The 19485-nt window shown below is 38.4% G+C and overlaps 1 protein-coding gene across 2 annotated transcripts in view; it reads right to left on the bottom strand.

Annotated features, from left to right (window-relative positions):
• The window catches only part of Cdc23 (cell division cycle protein 23), a 268183-nt gene that overhangs the window by 109925 nt on the left and 138773 nt on the right, over positions 1-19485 (bottom strand). For both annotated transcript variants that reach the window (XM_090385187.1, XM_090385186.1), the window contains exon 11: positions 5869-5977. In XM_090385187.1, the coding sequence (XP_090241313.1) occupies positions 5869-5977 (109 nt within the window). The remainder of the gene's footprint in view (positions 1-5868; positions 5978-19485) is intronic.

Genomic DNA, 19485 nt, shown 5'->3' on the forward strand with positions numbered 1-19485 from the left:
GATTATATTAATAAGTTAGATTCAGTTGTGTCTGATACCTCCACTTATCGTGAAGTGGACTCGACACTGTTTACCAATTTGGTAAATCAATACAATAAAACGTTAACCACATATCGTAAAAACGACTACATTACTATGGTTCAGTTGAAGGAATTGAAGTCCAGAACATACAATATTCCTGCACTTTTTGGTCAGGTAAAATTACACAAGCCTGGATTTCCGATTCGACCTATTGTTTCCTACAGGAACTCGGCATTTTCAGCCTTAGCCACATATGTATATAACATTATAAAACCTTTTAGACAGGTTATACAATTTGGGATTAAGAATTACGATACATTATTTAATAATCTTAAAGACTGTAGACTCGGCGACAATGACAATTTATTCTCACTAGATGTTACCTCATTATATACGAATGTAAACGTTGAATACACATTAGATATTATTTGGGATATGTTAAATAAAAACTCGACACCGATTAATTATACGAAGCTGCCTATTAAGGAAATTTTTCACTTAATTAAACTATTAGTTGAGGCTAACTACATCACCTTTCGAGACAAGGTGTACAAACAAATTTTTGGATTACCAATGGGTTTGAGCCTGAGTGGCTTAATGTCAGAGATCTATCTCTCAACGATTGAGCAGATACATTTGACACCTTTTGGTCCCCGTATCACATACTATGGGAGGTATTTAGACGATGTTCTAGTTATTACCGATAGTAGTACTATCCAAGACATTTTACATTCGTTTAATAATATTCATTCTAGACTCAAATTTACATTGGAAAGGGAAGATACGGATACAAAATCATTAAACTTTCTAAATTTCACGCTTACCCGGGACTCGAACAAAATACAATTTAGCATCTATCGAAAACCCACAAACACCGGTATGCTTCTACATTATAATAGCTACCACCCGTTCACCTACAAAAGATCGATTATCTTTAATCAATTTCTAAATGCCTATAAATATTCAACGACGGATTCTGCTTTGGACTCAGAAATACAAATATTAACTAGCAGATTCTTGAACAGGGGTTATCCCATTAACACAATAAATCGAATTAGGGTACAAGCTAAGGATAGGATACAAAATACTGCACCAATCAACAATAGTAATATCAAAAAATACTTTATTTCTGTCCCATACGTTGAACAGTGGCACAAACAGCTTAACAGATTCTTTAAAGGTACCGAATTTAAAATTATAGCTAGGCCTATACGGAAGTTACACACTATACTGAACAATCGCTCGGTTCTTTCCGCGTTCGCAACACAAATTAATGATCTAGTATACAACATTTCTTGCGGTGATTGCGACTCGTCTTATCAGGGTTCGACGCGGTTTTCTCTTAATATTCGTGTAAATCAACACGAAGCCTCAGTTCGTGCTTCTCGTTCAGCAGCGTCAGAATTAGCCTTTCATGCCATTAACGAAAAACATACTTTTTTATTTAACGAGGCCAAAATACTTAACGTTCAACGTAATTATATGCGACTATTAATTGCAGAAACCATTGAAATTAAATTACACGAGAATTCTGTTAATGTTCGGCGGCCATATTTGATCTCCGATGCGTGGACCTTTACGCGCATGCGCAAAGACACATAATCACTATTTAAGTTGCAGGTTTAGCCTGATTCGGTGATTTTCATTCCTGTGATCACGACAGTCGGTCGAAAAGCATTGTCAGCTTCAGGAAGGAAGATCGTTTTGAATATTTTCGTTATTCTTTTAATTGCGTTAATTTGAATTTTAATTGTTTTGAATTGATTTTGAATTGTGTTAAATTGATTATTTAATTATTTATATTTTACTTTAATTATTTATATTTTACTTTAATGGACCGGTAAGTTGTCGATTTTTTCGTTTTTTCCGTTTTAATTTCTGGAGGGTATCATACGGAAGTGTTCCACGTACTATATTGAGGTAAACTCCTCTTATTAATTTACTAATATTATTATCAACGTAGAACATATTGAGTATTACAGCTCTGATTCATACTATCTAAAAAAAAAATAATAAAAAAAAATACACATAGATGAATACATATAACAAAAAAAGGAAGACAGCATTAAAAATAAAAACTCATATATTTACAATTGTAAATCCAAATTAATAACGTATTCAATTGATGCCGGAGTCAGTGTCAGGAACTCTTCTGGTTTTCCGCAGAACGCTCTCAGGATACAGTCTTGGGTAATATGTTTGCCCATTCCTGTAGGGCATTTAATGCAGGGTTTAGATGCTGCTCCAAAACAGCTCCAGTGTTTGCCTTACCCATAAGTACAAGGTCGTCAGCAAAGGTGACCTTGTCAATTGGGCTAGTATCCATTCCCCCAGAAACTCATCCAGCACCAGTTTCCAGAAGAAGGGACCCAGCACTGAACCCTGGGGCATACTTGTGTTAATTTTTTAGTCATGCATTGATATTTGGTCTTAACCGAAACCTACCTACCACTAAAGTAGTTCTGTACACATTTATATAGGTTTAGGTGAGGGTATTCCCACTAAACCTACATAAATATGTATACAGAACTACCTACATATATACAAACCTATATTTAGTGGGATTTAGGTGGCTTTGTTAGCTAAACCCCACTAAATATAGGTCTGACATATTTCTGTCTGGCAAAAGCTGCCTAAGCATTCCAGGCCAACATAATGCATTGAAAGCTCCTAAGAAGTTCATGCAGACTGCAAGTAAATAAGTTTCCTGGATAGTAGCAGCTGTATTCATTAATTGGTTCATGGCATTCTCTGTTGATTTTCCTAGTATATATTAGTATTGTTTATCAGACAGCAATTGGGCACTCAGACAATGAGTACCAAGGCGAGATAGCACCATTCTTTCCATGACCTTGCTCAGAACTGGTGACAAAGCTATGGATCAGCCAGATTTGGGATCTGTGGGCCATTTCTCCAGGTTTCTCAAAATCAATCTAATATTTGCCTGTTTCCAAGCAGTAGAGAATATTCCTTTCTGCAGGCAGTTATTGTATAATTACAGTAGATGGTCAGAGTGGATTTTGCTAGTTCCTTTATCATTTCTCTTTTTATGTGGTCATTTCTCAGATGCATACTGTTTTCAGTCGTTTAGTGCTGTTGTTAGTTCTGAGACGTGGAAAGTGGCTCAGATCCATGTTTTTGTTGTAGTGATTATTGTCCTTGGTAATTTTTGTCTGGTCTTCATTGAGGATCATGTAATTTACTGGAGAGCATCAAGAATGTTGCCAACTGTCTCCTCCCAGGTAAGAGTCATTCAGCCATCTAGTGTTTGTAGAAATGGCCACATCTCTTTTCGATGTGAGAGGGGAAAGTAAAATGAATGAAACTGAGCTGTTTTATAAATAATATTGGAACTAGACAAGAAGACAAGACATAAATTCAAATTACGGGAAAAAAGATTTTGGCTGAATAGTAGGAAGCTTTCTTTCAGCTGGTAAGTTGCAATAGCAGTAATAGTAATAGTATTCGTCATACAGTGCAAGGAAGCACAGTTTTTGCTGCACTGGCAAAAAAAAAAAAAAAATCTTAAGTAGATAAGAAAATGCAAATTATATGCTTCTCTCCTCATACAGGTAACTATTCAGTTGACCTTTGAATTTATTCAAACTGTTAGCCTCTACTACCTGTGAGGGCAACTTGTTCCAGCAAGCAATGACTTGTTGACTAAGAGAAAACTTTCTACAATCTAATCTAAACCTCGAGCCCCGTATTTTGAATTTATGACCCCTAGTTCTGGAATTCTTTATTAACAGTAGAGAATTCTGCCTTCTTCATTTCACTAATCTCTCTATCTCAGAGCCTTGTAAACCTCAATCAGGTCACCTCTGAGGTGCCTGGCTACCAAGCTCTCTAGCCCACATAGTCAGAGTCTTTCTTCATATGGTTGTCCTTCATCCAATCTCACCATTTGAGTTGCCTATCTTTGGACCCTTTAAAGAAGCTCAATGTCTTTTTTCAGATGAGGTCTCCACTTCAATGCAGTATTCCAAATGTGGTCTTACAAGTCTCTTATACAGCAGGATTATGACCTTCCTATCTCTAAAAGATAACGTTCGATAAATCATTGATAGGCGTGTCCTATCGATAAATCATCGTGGGCTTTCCTAGCTGCCTGTTTTTACACTGTTCAAAAAATTTCATATCTGCCTGTATTGTAACTCCCAGATCCATTTCCTCCTCCAATGTTTTTAATTCAACCCTACCAAGCATATAATTTATTTGTGGGTTGCTATTCCCCAAGTGTAAGACCTTGCATTTAGCAGCATTAAAACACAGCTGTCACTTTAAAGTATGTTCAAGTCATCCTGAAGGAACACTGCTTTAAAGTATGTTTCAACATACATGAAAAATTCCTTGCCTCCATTCTTTGCTCTCTTAACCGATGCTTTCTCATACACAGCCTTGGTCTTCCTGACCTTATTTGTGGTACTATTACAGATCAACTTGTACCTGTTGTAGCCTTCAGTACTTTTCATCGTTCTATAACTGTCCCATTCTATCTTTTTTGTTGCTCTATTTGACCAGCCAGCTCCACAGTCTCCACACTTTGGCATCCTCCTCCTGCAAAACTTTCTTAATGTTATGTATGTATGCATGCATTCATGGCTTCTGTGATTTTTGCTTTAAAAGTATTCCATAATTCAAATGTATTCACCATCCCTCGTTATTCTGCAGAGTTCACAGATGCCACATAGCACCTTAAACTGTCAAGGTCTGCTCTTCTGAAGTTGAAACCTGTACCTTTAACTACTGCAACATCTTTCTTCATCTTCCAGCTGATGATTGCTGGTAACTTCCTGACAATGGTTCCTGTAATGTCATCTAATTCATTAGTAATGATAAGGTCAAGGATATTCTCATCCCTAGTACTTTCTCTAACATGCTGATACAAATAATAATCATCTAGTTTATTTAAAAAAGTTTTTCTCTGTCATGAGTTTCCCTCTCACTTTCCATTTCAATCAATCTGGGGTAGATTAAAGTCACCCATAATAAGACATTTACACTCGCTTGCCCATTCCATCTGCATGTAAAAACTCTCATCACATTCTTCATACTCTTTGGTTTGTAGATTATTCCCACTCGCATTGTTCCTTTGCTTCCGACTAAGTCAAACCACACAGATTCCATGATGCCAGACCTAACTTCAAACTCAGCAAGAGCTCTTTTCGTGGTCAGGCTGCTTTTATCATTTGAAACATTGCTACCTTCAGAAGATCTTATCAACATCAGCTGTTGTGGCAACAAACAAGAATTCATGAGGCAAGTGTAAACAATACTTTGATCCCATATCATCAGATAAATGCAGATCTAAATAATCTTTCTCCCCACAGCTAACAGTTTCCTGAACCCTTAGGGTATCCTCAAAGATACTCACAAAAATTCTTACACCACCTTTGTTCAAATGAATACCATCTCTACAAAACAGATTCATAATACCTACAAATGCAGGCCACACTGGTAAAATCCCCCCCCCCCGAGCCTTGCAGATTCCCTCAAGTCTCGAGTTAATCTACAAATGTTGTTAATTACTGAAGTTAACAACTCAATATCTTCAAAGGTTAACTGGATTATAGTTTATTTTAATTAATTTATTTTTTGGTAGAGGCCTGGGGCCTTCTTGAACTACATGGCTAATATTAATACATAATCCCCTCCCCACACCCTGAAGAGAAGTGCTACAGAAATTCCACCTCAAGCCTACAAATCATATTAACACATATTCAGGTTTCGGTAATCATTTCTTGAGTACAGTATAGAAATTTTTAATCCTTTAGGTATGTTATTTGATAATTACTACCAGGGTATATAATAATAAAAAATCACATCAGTAGAGAGAAATATTACCTTAATTGCTGAGCTTGTCGGTAGTAATATAAACAGTAGTTGGACATTTTTAAAATTTCATAGGTCTGACCTAATCCATACCATGCTCTATAATCTCTTCGGTTCACTTCTAAAAGAGGAATAACTTTTATTCTATAATCAATTTAAGCATTTCATATCCAAAATAAGATACACATAAGGAAATGATTTTATTATTTTATCTGAGCAAATTTTTGAAAGCCTGTTAAATAGTATCTTTTTTTATGTATGAGGGTTACATTAAATGTAGAGACAATCCAAGTAATAACAGGAAAGTACAATTAGAATATATGAAGAATATTGTCACATACAAAAGAGCAGAAACTAAAATATTTAATAGGTAGGATACAAAATATACAAATTATATAAACAAACAGGAGCTTTCGGGATGATGGGTCCCTTCATCAGCTAAAGTTAATATACAAATATATTACAATGGAATATCAAATAATGTCGGGTTTGGTAATGTATTAGACAAGTGAAGCACATGCACAACTTTGGTGAACGTTAAATGGAAGAAACATTAAATGGATTACTGGGGAGAATCGGACACTTGCTGCTGAGAATTTAGTGCATGTACATGCCAATGTTTGTTGCACTGTAACTGCCTCCATAATTGGGTGCATGTGCACACCTCTGTTGCAATTGAAAACACTACGGCAACTAGTTATATGTAGTGCTTCAAGCCAAGATCATTGGCGGTAGTTATGAGACTGATCTACAATTTCGACATCTTGTCGGAGGTCGAGGTTGTGTTGCTCAGATCAACAGTGTTCCATGACTGCAGAGTGCCAGGGGTCAACAGATCGGAGAGCCCTTTCATGTTCGGAGATGCGATATTGGAGCCTTCTAGCAGTTTCCCCAAAGTAACAACTACCACAATCAGGGCAAGTAATATGGTACAGAACCACTGAGTAAAAAGGAGGGGATAGGTGTTTTCACCCTAGAGATAAGCGATTGCAGTTTTCTGCCTGGAAGTTGTAAACATTTTATATGATAGGCATGTAGAATTCTGGAGATGTGGTCTGAAATGCCTAGATAATAAGGGATGTAGGGGGTAGAAATGGTTTTGTTAACCTGGGTTAGATTGGGGTGCACAGCAAGTTCCCAAGCCTGTAAGTCGCACTTGTCTAGAATATGAGTGGGGTAGCCACAACTTAAGAGGTTAGTTCTTATTTTCGAAATTTCCATTGCCTGTCATTCTTAGAGCTAGAGTGGGTCCAGGTGCATCCAGTGAGTAGGGCGCATGCAGTACTAAGTAAATGGCTGGGAGCATGCACTGACTTGTAGTTTGTAAACTGGCCAGTACACATGGATTTTCTATAGACTGAAGTTCTTAGTCGTGATTCCTTGCATCATACTAAGACATCCAGAAAGGAGAGGGTGTTGTTAGACTCTAGCTCGATGGTAAACTGGATGAAGGGCGACAGGGAGTTGAGGTGCAGTAGTAGTTGGGTTTCTGAACCGTGGGGGATGATTGCAAAAATGTCGTCCACGTACTGGCACCAGAGGGTTATGGAACCGGGCGGGTTTGGAAATATGTGGCTTTCCAGCTCTTCCGTAGCAATTCTTGCTGTGACTGAGCTGACTGGGGCGCTCACGGCCGTGCTGTGGATCTGCCAATATAGTGAGTTGTCAAATATGACCACACTGCCAGTCAGACATAGGTTGAGGGTAGTACAAATATCTTCTGTTGAGAGAGAGAGAGATTCTATAAGACAAGGTGGTATCATTATCCAAAAGTTGTTTAGCACAGGTAATGGCTTGCTATACTAGAACAGAGGTAAATAAGGAGACTATGTCGAAGGAGATCATTTATATTTGTATATTAACATTAGCTGATAAAGGGATTCATCGTCCCGAAAACCCCTGTTTGGTTATATAATTTGTATATCTGTATATTTTGTATCCACTTATTAAATGTTTTAGTTCCTGCTCTTTTGGATTTGACAATATTCTTCATACTGATACAAAGGCCTGTTCCTAAGTGCAATTAGAATATTATCATGTAATTATTGATTGCCTTCAGTATAATCTTTTCCCATACTCAGGGTAACCAGAAAATTACATCTACTAAGTGGATTTACTAAGACACCAATCTGTTGTTCAAGATGTACAAAAAGTGGCCTCAGAGAGGTTCTTTCATTTTGTAAAAAAGCAGGTCATAACTGCAGTAATTTATGCCAGGGAAATATACTTCACTGTTTCCTAGTTTCCTCAGTTCAGAATTTGCTTGACAAGGTGCTATCTCACAGCATGCATTTTCATGTAAAGATGATCTGCAAATTTTTAACAAAAATCTCAATTTCCATGAAGTTTAGGTTACTAAAGGCTGAAAGGATGAACATAGTAGGCATTCTGCATTGACCATGGTGTTTGGTTAGTTTAGTTTTGAATTTCTGGGTGCATGACTACTTTACCATAATGAGCCAGTTCACAGGTTTTATCTTGTGCTGCTGCTGCTGCTGCATTAGTATGCACTTATGGGTTGATATGCATGAGCAGGCTGAAAACATGAATAACTAATGAGGAAACCTTACTCTCTCTACCTAAGATCTGCTAACTGCAGATGGCCCGATTCAAGAGGCATTTGAATTTCTATAAAACCTTTCTAAATGAGTGAGAATGTGGCAAACCTAATACACTGTCACAGAAGATGCATGACCATAGTAGCAGTTGGGAAAAGCATAATGAAGAATGGACCCTTATAGTCATAAACAATTATCAGCATCACCTTCATGTTGCTTGGTTCATGTCAGAGTCCTTATATTAACATTTTGATCCAGGATCATAGGCTCAAGTATATGATTTAACTAACACAATGATGTGAAATAAAAATACATCACCTTTTCTTCTACTTTTACTGGGAGGGTGTAACTATGACTCTCTTGTAATGTATATTACTTTGTGAGCAAGGATCCCCAAATAAGGGTGACATAACATAGCATATCAAGGTAGCACGTTTAATCAATTTAATGCACACTGAGTGGGTGACTGTTCCTTCCTATTCTTAGTTAATTCTTAGAATAGGAAGTTAATTCTTCCTATCCCAGGCTAGGAAGAATTGACTGCCATAGTTGCTGGGGGCTACCTCCTCACAAGTCTCGCTCATCTGGCTCTTCGCATTCCTGTGTGAATAGAAATTGACTAAAGCCTCAAGGTAGAGGTAATCTGAACAAGAGGGATTCTTCCTCTTGCTCAGAATAATCACCTGAGAGGGCATAAATTCAAATTGAAGAAAGACGGTTGTAGGATAGATGTGCAGAAGTTTGCCTTTAGCCAGCGGGTGGTTGATTGCTGGAACAAACTTCCATCTGTCGTTGTAGAAGTTGACAGTTTAAATAGATTCAAGTCAGAACTTGACAAACATTTGGAGTGAGTGGATGGGTGAAATAAGGTTTTTTTTTTTTTTTTTTTGGCTGATGCTATATAAGCTTGCTTTCTTGCATCATGTGCCTTTGCTAATGCTAATGCTAATGTTAATTTTCTTCTACCCAATGGGGTTCCTGACAGGACTACCCTTGCTGTTAAACCTTTATCATTAAGACTTGCATCAGAGGAAGGCAACTTACCTTCCCTCGTGAGTCCTTTTGAGATGGGGTCCATGAATCCAGACAACGGCCACAAATAAGACCTATTTCTCAGCAAAAAATTGAGGAAGAGGTGGCTCTGGTGAAAGTTGAGGTAAAAATCTCCCAATAGAGACTGGAGAATCAAGAACTAGGCTTGGTGTTCCCATATCAAGATTAAGCTGGAAAGACCAAAAAACCAAAAGATTCAAGCCTAAGAAACACTGTGGTTACTATCACATCCAGAAGGAATGGCTCACAACCCAAAAAGCGGGCAGACAGTCTAGCAACACCAGTACATTCTTAGGTCATGCTTGAGGTACCAAAGTATGGACATAACTAAGCAAACAATAGGATTCTGTTCTCTGAAGCCTCGGATGGCGATGTTCGGTGCTGCCATAATAGAAGCACTGAATTTGTTTGCCTTCTGCCTTGATTCTGGTCTGTTTAAGAAAGGATTATTACGGCCATTCTACTCCATCAAAACCAAAGTGGAGAGCACAACCAGAACAGATGGCTACAGTAATGAAGACACAGGACTAGGACTGTTGGGCACCTTTAGTAGTAGTAGTGGTGGCATGTGATGCAAGAAAGCAAGTGTATGAGCTTATGCAGCATCAGCCAAAAAAAAAAAAAATCACACCATTCCCTCCAAATGCCTGTCCAGTTCCTCCTTAAATTTATTCAACCTATCAACTTCCACAACGACAGATGGAAGTTTGTTCCAGCAATTAACTACCTGCTGGTTAAAGGCAAATTTCCGCACATCTATTCTACATCTGTCTTTTCTTCATTTGAATTTATGCCCCCTTAGGTTCGTAATCTGAACAAGTGGAAGGATCCCATCAGAATTCAGCGTGCTCAACCCATTCAAGGCCTTATACACCTTAATCAGATCACCGTACAGGTGCCTAGTCTCCAGCCACTGCAATTTGCAGAACTTAAGTCTTGGTAAGAGGATCCCTTCATTCCCCTCACCAATCTTGTTGCCCTTCTCTGTACACGCTCAAGCAAATTGACATCCTTCCTAAAATGAGGCCTCCAGACCTGTACGCAGTACTCAAGGCATGGCCTGACCATTGCCTTATACAGAGGGACAATCACCTCCTTTTCCCTGCTAGCAAAATTCCTATATATCATTGACAAAACCCCATGACCTGGCCTGGCAGCCTGTCTGCATTGCTCAGAAAACTTCATATCTGACTGCACAATTACTCCCAGGTCTTTTTCATTTTCTACCACCTTAAGTGTAGTACCACACAGTTGATACTTTTCTCTCGGTTACTTCTACCCATATGCAGTTCTTTGCATTTGTCAAGGTTAAACTTCAGTTGCCACTTCTTAGCCCATCTGCCCAAATTATCTAGATCCTGTTGCAGTAGCACACTGCCATTACTGTCATTAAAAACCCTGCCAACCTTTGTATCATCTGCAAACTTTGACACTAAGCCTGATATACCTCCATCAATATCATTGATAAATATACAAAACAACAATGGACCCAACACCGAACCCTGCGGGACTCCACTAATAACATTAGTCCACGAAGAGCAGCACCCATTGATTACCACCCTCTGTCTTCTCCCACTTAACCATCCTTTTATCCATTGTAGCAACTTACCCTTAATACCATTCTGCTCCAATTTGTACAATAGTCTTCCATGCGCAACAGTGTCAAAAGCTTTCCTGAAATCCAAATATATGATATCAAAATTATTTTTTCCATTGTGACCACATCATAATAACCAATCAAATTTGTCAGACAAGACTTTCCCTTAACAAACCCATGCTGTGTCTGAATTATTGCTGCAGTCTTGTCTAGATGATCCTGCAATACATCTTTAACCAGTGACTCCATTATTTTACCCGGAACAGAAGTTAAACTAACTGGTCTCTAATTACTCGAGTCACCCTTCGATCCCCCTTTGTGAATTGGGGATACATTTGCATATCTCCAGTCCGTGGGGAGCGCCCCTGAGTCCAAGGATGCTCTCATAATTATGGCTAAGGGTTTGTTTAGTTGCTTTGCCGCCTCCTTTAATATAACTGGATAAATCACATCCATCCCAGGTGCTTTTCTTATGTTTAACGTCAACAATTTCTCCTCCACTTTGCTCTCAGTTATTACAAAATCATTAAATACCCTGCTACAATTTGATAACCTTGTGGCATGTAGATGCAAAATACTCATTCAGTTTGTTTGCTATCTGAGCAGGATCATCAATAGTCGAACCACCTTTGGATGAAGGTGATGTCTAAGTAAGGATGAAGAAGATCATTTGACTTCATACAGAGACTGTATGATAACCAAACCCAAAACCTTGTATTTGCCCTATACAATGAGAAGGCATTGTTAGAGGAACAGATGAAGGTCGTTAGCTTTCATGTATTTATTGAGAGTGAGAAAAATCAAAGAAAGATGAGGACCATTGGCTAGGTAGATCCCTGATAGCAGGTCCTTGGGATGATTATAGCCAGTGAGATAAAACAGGAAAGTTTTTTTTTTTTTAAATAATAATAAAATAAAAAAAATAATTAAGGGGCAAGCAATCCAAGGAATCACACAGATGGCTTGTGATGGTATGTCTTGTAATAGTGAAAACCCTTCTGTAAGGGTTGTAGCTGGTCTGTTTAACCCAGCAGAAGCATCCTGTCTCCCATCAGGGACAGCATTAGCATTAGCATTAGTAGAGGCATATGATGCAAGAAAGCAAGCTTATTCAGCATCAGCCAAAAAAAAAAAAAAAAAAAAAACACACCACTCCCATTTCACCCCTCCGTTCGCTCGAAATACCTGTCCAGTTGAGCCTTAAATTTGTTTAGGCTATCAACTTCAACAACAAGTGATGGAAGTCGGTTCCACCAACCAACCACCCGCTGGCCAAAGGCAAATTTCCGCACATCTATCCGACATCCGTCCTTCCTCAGTTTGAATTTATGCCCTTCTGAGCTGATTATTCTGAGCAAGATGAAGAATCCCATTGGCATTGAGCATGCTCAAGCCATTCAAAGCCTTATACACCTCTATCAGATCACCTCGCCGATGTCTAGTCTCCAGGCTCTGTAATTTGCAAAACTTAAGCCTTTCTTCGTAAGAGCAACCCTTTGTTCCATTCACTAATCTTGTTGCTCTTCTCTGTACTCGTTCCAGCAGCTCTACATCCTTCTTGAAATGAGGCCTCCAGACCTGTATACAGTACTCAAGGTGTGGCCTGACCAATGCCTTATACAAGGGAATAATCACATCCTTGTCCCTGCTAGAAAAATTCCTGTATATCATTGACAAGACACCATGAGCTACTCTTGCAGCTCGTCTGCACTGCTCAGAGAACTTCATATCTGCCTGCACAATTACCCCCAGGTCCTTTTCATTCTCTACCACTGTCAGCGTAGTACCACAGAGTTGATACGGTGATCTGGGGTTACTGTTTCCCATATGTAGTACTTTACATTTGTCAATGTTAAACTTCATTTGCCACCTCTCAGCCCATCTGCTCCACCTTTCCAGATCCTGTTGCAGCAGCATAGTATCAGTAGTGTCCTTAACAACCCTGCCAAACTTGGTATCGTCTGCAAACTTGGACATTAAGCCTGATACACCATCATCAATATCATTTATAAATACAGAAAACAACAATGGACCCAACACTGAACCCTGAGGAACTCCACTAATAACATTAGTCCACGTTGAGCAGTGTCCACTGATTACCACTCTCTGTCTTCTGCCACTCAACCATCCCTTTATCCATAGCAGCAATTTGCCTCCAATTCCACACTTCTCCAATTTGTGAAGCAGTCTTCCATGCGCAACAGTATCAAAAGCCTTTCTAAGATCCAAATATACAATATCAAAGTTATTCCCTGCATCCAGTTCTTTTGTGACTACATCATAGTATCCAATCAAATTGGTCAGACAAGACCTGCCCTTAACAAAACCGTGCTGTGTCTGAGCTATAACTGAATTCTTGTCCAGATGATCCTGCAGTGCTTCTTTAACCAGTGTCTCCATTAATTTTCCTGGAACCGAAGTTAAACTAACAGGTCTATAATTACTTGTGTCAGCCTTTGATCCTCCTTTGTGAATTGGGGTTACATTTGCACATCTCCAGTCCATGGGTACCTCCCCTGAGTCCAAAGAAGCTCTCATAATTATGGCTAGGGGTTTGCTTACTTCCTTTGCTGCCTCCTTTAATATAACTGGATAGATGCCATCCACCCCGGGTGCCTTTTTTATGTTTATCCTCAACAATTTCTCCTCCACTTTCCTCTCAGTTATTAGAAAATCATCTAGCTCACTGCCAATGTTTACTTCACCTACGACATTCCCCTTCCTGAATAACTCCTCATGTGTGAATGTAGATGCAAAATACTCGTTTAGATTGTTAGCCACCTGAGCTGGATCCTCAACTGTTGAACCATCAACATCCAGTGGACCAATCTGATTCATCCCTTTCCTTCTTGAGTTTAAATAGGTAAAGAACTCTTTTCTGTTTTTCTTTGCATCCTTTGCCAAGGATTTCTCATAATCTGCCTTTGCCTGCCTAATCTCCTTTGTGACTTGGTTACAAACCAACTTATATCTATGATAGGCTTCCATGTCACCCATTAATTTGTATGTATCCGATGCATTTTTCTTCTCTGCCATATGTCTCATTAGTTCATCTGACAACCATTTAGGCCTGAACCTTGAACAATATTTCTTGGTTGGTATGTAAAGCCTGGTAGCTTCCAAGATTAGTTCCTTGAATGCTTCCCATTTTGAATTTGCTGTTGGTAACATCATCAGTTGGTCCCACTGTATAGTGGGACCAACTGATGATGGAAAGTATTTAATTATTTAACCCTGGTGATTCGCAGGTTGGGATTAGTAGTTGATTCATTTTGTACCTTCCTAACAGTTCTTTAGTCTTGTATGTGCTGCTTTTTTAATCCATTTATATTGTTTATCATAGCCCTGAGCAAGTATATGATATCATTTACGTTATGCTATTGTGTCTGGCCAAGTATATTTGTTGCATAGTGAAACCTTGCTTTTCACCACAATGATAACAATTATCCAAAAGCTTCCTAAGGTTGGCCACTCATTTATGTGAGAATTATCAGGGAAAATAAGAGAAATTCCAGTAGAGTGCCAACAAACAATAAATCAGCTAATACCCAGTGAATTTATTCCAGGACAGTGTCACAAAAGTAACCTAAGTTACCAGAAAAAAAAAAAAAAAAAAAAAAAAAAAAAAAGGCAAGAATGCTATTTTAACAGATAGAGTACATAATGCTAGTAAAATCAATGCATAAAAAAACAAAAACAAAAAAAACTGCATATCGTCACATTTTATTATTCATCAAGGGGGGAGGGGACTGAAATACTTGTAAAAGTTGTGTAATATCAGCCAGAATGCTTTACACTGGTCCACGGCAATTTTCTCTTCTCTAATGAATTTAAAAGATGTTGATTTGCAAGTGATATTCAGGTGGCGAAGGCTGTTTATAAGAAATATAAAAATAATTGTGATAAAAAATAAGCATACAAAGTGATGTACTGCAATTCTTTTTGTATTTCAGCCAAGCAAAATTTTCATGTATTGAATGCTAAAAATATCTTGGAAAAAAGGATATGATTGACATGTTTACAATATTCATCACATACACAGGCAAAAGTTCATTTTATATATACAGAGTGATTCACTACCAGTGCGACAAACTTGCAGGAGGTGTAGGGGGCACAAAGACGAATCAGAATCACATAGCATTGCAGGGTCTGAAATGCCTTCATCATGCGGTAGAGGACGTTGAACGGGAGGTCGCGTGAACAGCGATCCCGCTGGAAGTCAGCATTTGTGAACCGGTTCCCAAGGCAGTAGGATGGACGTTGAACTGGCCGACATGCACCTCGTGTATGGAGCTGCAGACTGTAACAGGTGCGCCGCTCTGCACTTGTACCAGGAACGTTTCCCGCACAGGCGTGCTCCCCATCATACGATTTTAATTGTATGATGAGAAGGTTATGTGAGACTGTTTGTTTCACGAGAGGTACCATGAATCGAGAGCAAACGACGAGGACGCCAGACAATGAGGAGAATGTCCTACGTCTTGCAGAAGGCAATCAGAGTACGAGTACTCGAGCGATAGGCCAACGATTGGGTATTTCCCAATCCACTGTATGGAGGATACTGTCAACAAACCAAATGAGTTCATACCATCTGCAACGCGTCCAATCATTGAAGCCTGCGGATTATCCACTCCGGAGGACTTTTGCTACTTGGTTTCTTCAACAGAAACGGTTCGCAAATGCTGACTTCCAGCGGGATCGCAGTTCATGCAACCTCCCATTCAACGTCCTCTACCGCATGACGAAGGCATTTCGGACCCTACAATGCTATGTGATTCCGATTCTTCTTTGTGCCCCCTACACCTCCTGCAAGTTTGTCGCACTGGTAGTGAATCACCCTGTATATATTTTTTTCCATTGAAACATGTTCATTTCAAAAGGTTTTTTTTTTTTTTTTTTAAATATTGGCTTAAATTTGTTATTAGCATTACTTGAGGCACATGATGCAAGAAAGCAAGCTTATATAGCATCAGCCAGAAAAAAAAAACCCATTCCCATTTCACATCCGGTCACTCCAGATGTTTATCTAGGCCTTAAATTCGTTTAAGCTATCAACTTCCACAACAACAGATGGAAGTCTGTTCCAGCAATCAACTACCCATTGGCTAAAGGCAAACTTCTGCACATCTATTCTACAACTGTCTTCCCTCAATTTGAATCTATGCCCCCTCAGGTTCTTAGTCTGAGCAAGCGGAAGTATCCTGTCAGCACTGAGCCTGCTCAAACCATTCAAGGCCTTATACACCTCAATCAGATAACCTCACAGGTGCCTAGTCTCCAGATGCAGCAACTTGCACAACTTCTTTTCTTTCTTCATAAGTACATCCCTTTGTTCCTCTCATCAATCTTGTTGCCCTTCTCTGTACTCTTTCTAACAACTCTACATCTTTCATAAAATGAGGCCTTCAGACCTGTATACAGTACTCTAGGTGTGGCCTGACCATTACCTTATACATGGGGATAATCACCTCTTTGTCTTTGCTAGCAAAATTCCTATATATCATTCACAAAACTCCATGACCTGCTCTGGCAGCCCATCTGCACTGCTCAGAGAACTTCACATCTGACTGCACAATTACCCCCAGGTCTTTTTCATTCTCCACCTCCCTGAGTGTAGTATCACAGAGTTGGTATGTTTCTCTTGGGTTACTGCTACCCATATGCAGTACTTTGCATTTGTCAATTAAACTTCAGTTGCCACTTCTCAGCCCATCTACCTAACTTTTCTAGATCCTGTTGCAGTAACATACTGTGTTTAGCGTCATTAACAACCCTGCAAACCTTTGTATGATCTGCAAACTTGGACATTAAGCCTGATATACCTTCATCGATATCATTGATAAATACACAAAACAACAATGGGCACAGCACCAAACCCTGGGGGTCTCCGCTAACAACATTAGTCCACGTACAGCAGTGTCCATTTATTACTACTCTCTGCCGTCTCCCACTCAACCATCCCTTTATCCATTGCAGTAACTTGCCCTTAATGCCATACCGCTCCAATTTGTACAGCAGTCTTCCATGTGCAACAGTATCAAAAGCTTTCCTGAAATCCAAGTACATGATAACAAAATTATTTTTAGCATCCAAGTTCCTTTGTGATCACATCGTAGTATCCAATCAAATTGGTCAGACAAGACTTCCCCTTAACAAACCCATGCTGTGTCTGAACTACTGCTGCTGTGTTTTCTAGGTGATCCTGTATCACTTCTTTAACCAGACTCCATTATTTTCCACGGAACAGAAGTTAAACTAACAGGTCTATAATTAATTGTATCACCCGTTGAATCCCCTTTGTGAATTGTTATGTTGAAGTAATGGCAAAGTTGTTGCAATTAATGCTTCCATAAACTTGAATTTGGCAAGGATTAAATGTTTCATGCTTCTATTTTATCAAAAGTAATGAGTATTTTTAAATGCAAAACATAAAACACCTGCAAAATGTCAAGCATTAGTACACCAAAAGCACAATTCAAAAAAAAAAACAATAGTTTTTTCCAAATATAAAATAAAAAATCTTAGGTATGTCAGGGTACTGATGTCACTTGTGTTACAAAAGGGAATGATACCACTGCCAGGTTAATTTCTGGTTAAACAGAAAGTCAATTGTACCCTCACTGAAAATATGGTATATGGTTCTAATACTCTTAGTAAAATAATAAGAGGAGTTTACCTCAATATAATACGTAGAACACTTCCGTATGATACCTTCCAGAAATTAAAACGGAAAAACCGAAAAAATGACAACTTACCGGTACATTAGAGTAAAATATAAATAATTAAATAATCAATTTAACACAATTCAAATCAATTTAAAACAATTAAAAATCAAATTAACGCAATTAAAAGAATCTAACGAAAATATTCAAAACGATTTTCCTTCCTGAAGCTGACAACGCTTTTCAATCATATGTTGTGATCACAGGAATGAAAATTACCGAATCGGGTTAAACCTGAAACTTAAATAGTGATTATTTGTTTTCGCGCATGCGCGAAAAGGTCCACGCATCGGAGATCAAATATGGCACCGAACGTTAACAGAATTCTCGTGTAATTTAATTTCAATGGTTTCTGCAATTAATAGTCGCGTATAATTACGTTGAACGTTAAGTATATTGGCCTCGTTAAATAAAAAAGTATGTTTTTCGTTAATGGCATGAAAGGCTAATTCTGACGCTGCTGAACAAGAAGCACGAACTGAGGCTTCATGTTGATTTACACGAATATTAAGAGAAAATCGCATCGAACCTTGGTAAGACGAGTCGCAATCACTGCAAGAAATGTTGTATACCAGATCATTAATTTGTGTTGTGAACGCGGAAAGAACCAAGCGATTGTTCAGTATAGTGTGTAACTTCCGTATTGGCCTAGCTACAATTTTAAATTCGGTATCTTTAAAGGATCTGTTAAGCTGTTTGTGCCACTGTTCAACATATGGGACAGAAATAAAGTATTTTTTGATATGACTATTGTTGATTGGTGTAGTATTTTGTATCCTATCCTTAGCCTGCCCTAATTTGGTTTATTGTGGTAATGGAATAACCCCTGTTTAAGAATCTGCTAGTTAATATTTGTATTTCTGAGTCCAAAGCAGATTCCGTCGTTGAATATTTATAGGCATTTAGAAATTGATTAAAGATAATCGATCTTTTGTAGGTGAACGGGTGATAGCTATTATAATGTAGAAGCATACCAGTATTTGTAGGTTTTCAATAGATGCTAAATTGTATTTTATTCGAGTCCCGGGTAAGTGTGAAATTTAGAAAGTTTAATGACTTAGTATCCGTATCCTCCCTTTCCAATGTAAATTTGAGTCTAGAATGAATATTATTAAACGAATGTAAAATGTCTTGGATAGTATTACTATCGGTAATAACTAGAACATCGTCTAAATACCTCCCATAGTATGTGATGCGGGGGTAGAAAAGATGTCAAATGTATATGCTCAATCGTTGAGAGATAGATTTCTGACATTAAGCCACTCAGGCTCAAACCCATTGGTAATCCAAAAATTTGTTTGTATACCTTGTCTCAAAAGGTGATGTAGTTAGCCTCAACTAACAGTTTAATTAAGTGAAAAGTTTCCTTAATAGGTAGCTTCGTATAATTAATCGGTGTCGAGTTTTTATTTAACATATCCCAAATAATATCTAATGCGTATTCAACGTTTACATTCGTGTATAACGAGGTAACATTAAGTGAGAATAAATTGTCATTGTCGCCGAGTCTACAGTCTTTAAGATTATTAAATAATGTATCGTAGTTCTTAATCCCAAATTGTATTACCTGTCTAAAGGGTTTTATAACGTTATATACATGTGTGGCTAAGGATGAAAATGCCGAGTTCTTGTAGGAAACAATAGGTCATCCAGTCTTGTGTAATTTTACCTGACCGAAAAGTGCAGGAATATTGTATGT

The sequence above is a fragment of the Mastigoproctus giganteus genome, chromosome 11 (genome assembly GCF_048544385.1).
Source record: "Mastigoproctus giganteus isolate SK-2022 chromosome 11, ASM4854438v1, whole genome shotgun sequence".
Taxonomy (NCBI): Eukaryota; Metazoa; Arthropoda; class Arachnida; order Uropygi; family Thelyphonidae; genus Mastigoproctus; species Mastigoproctus giganteus.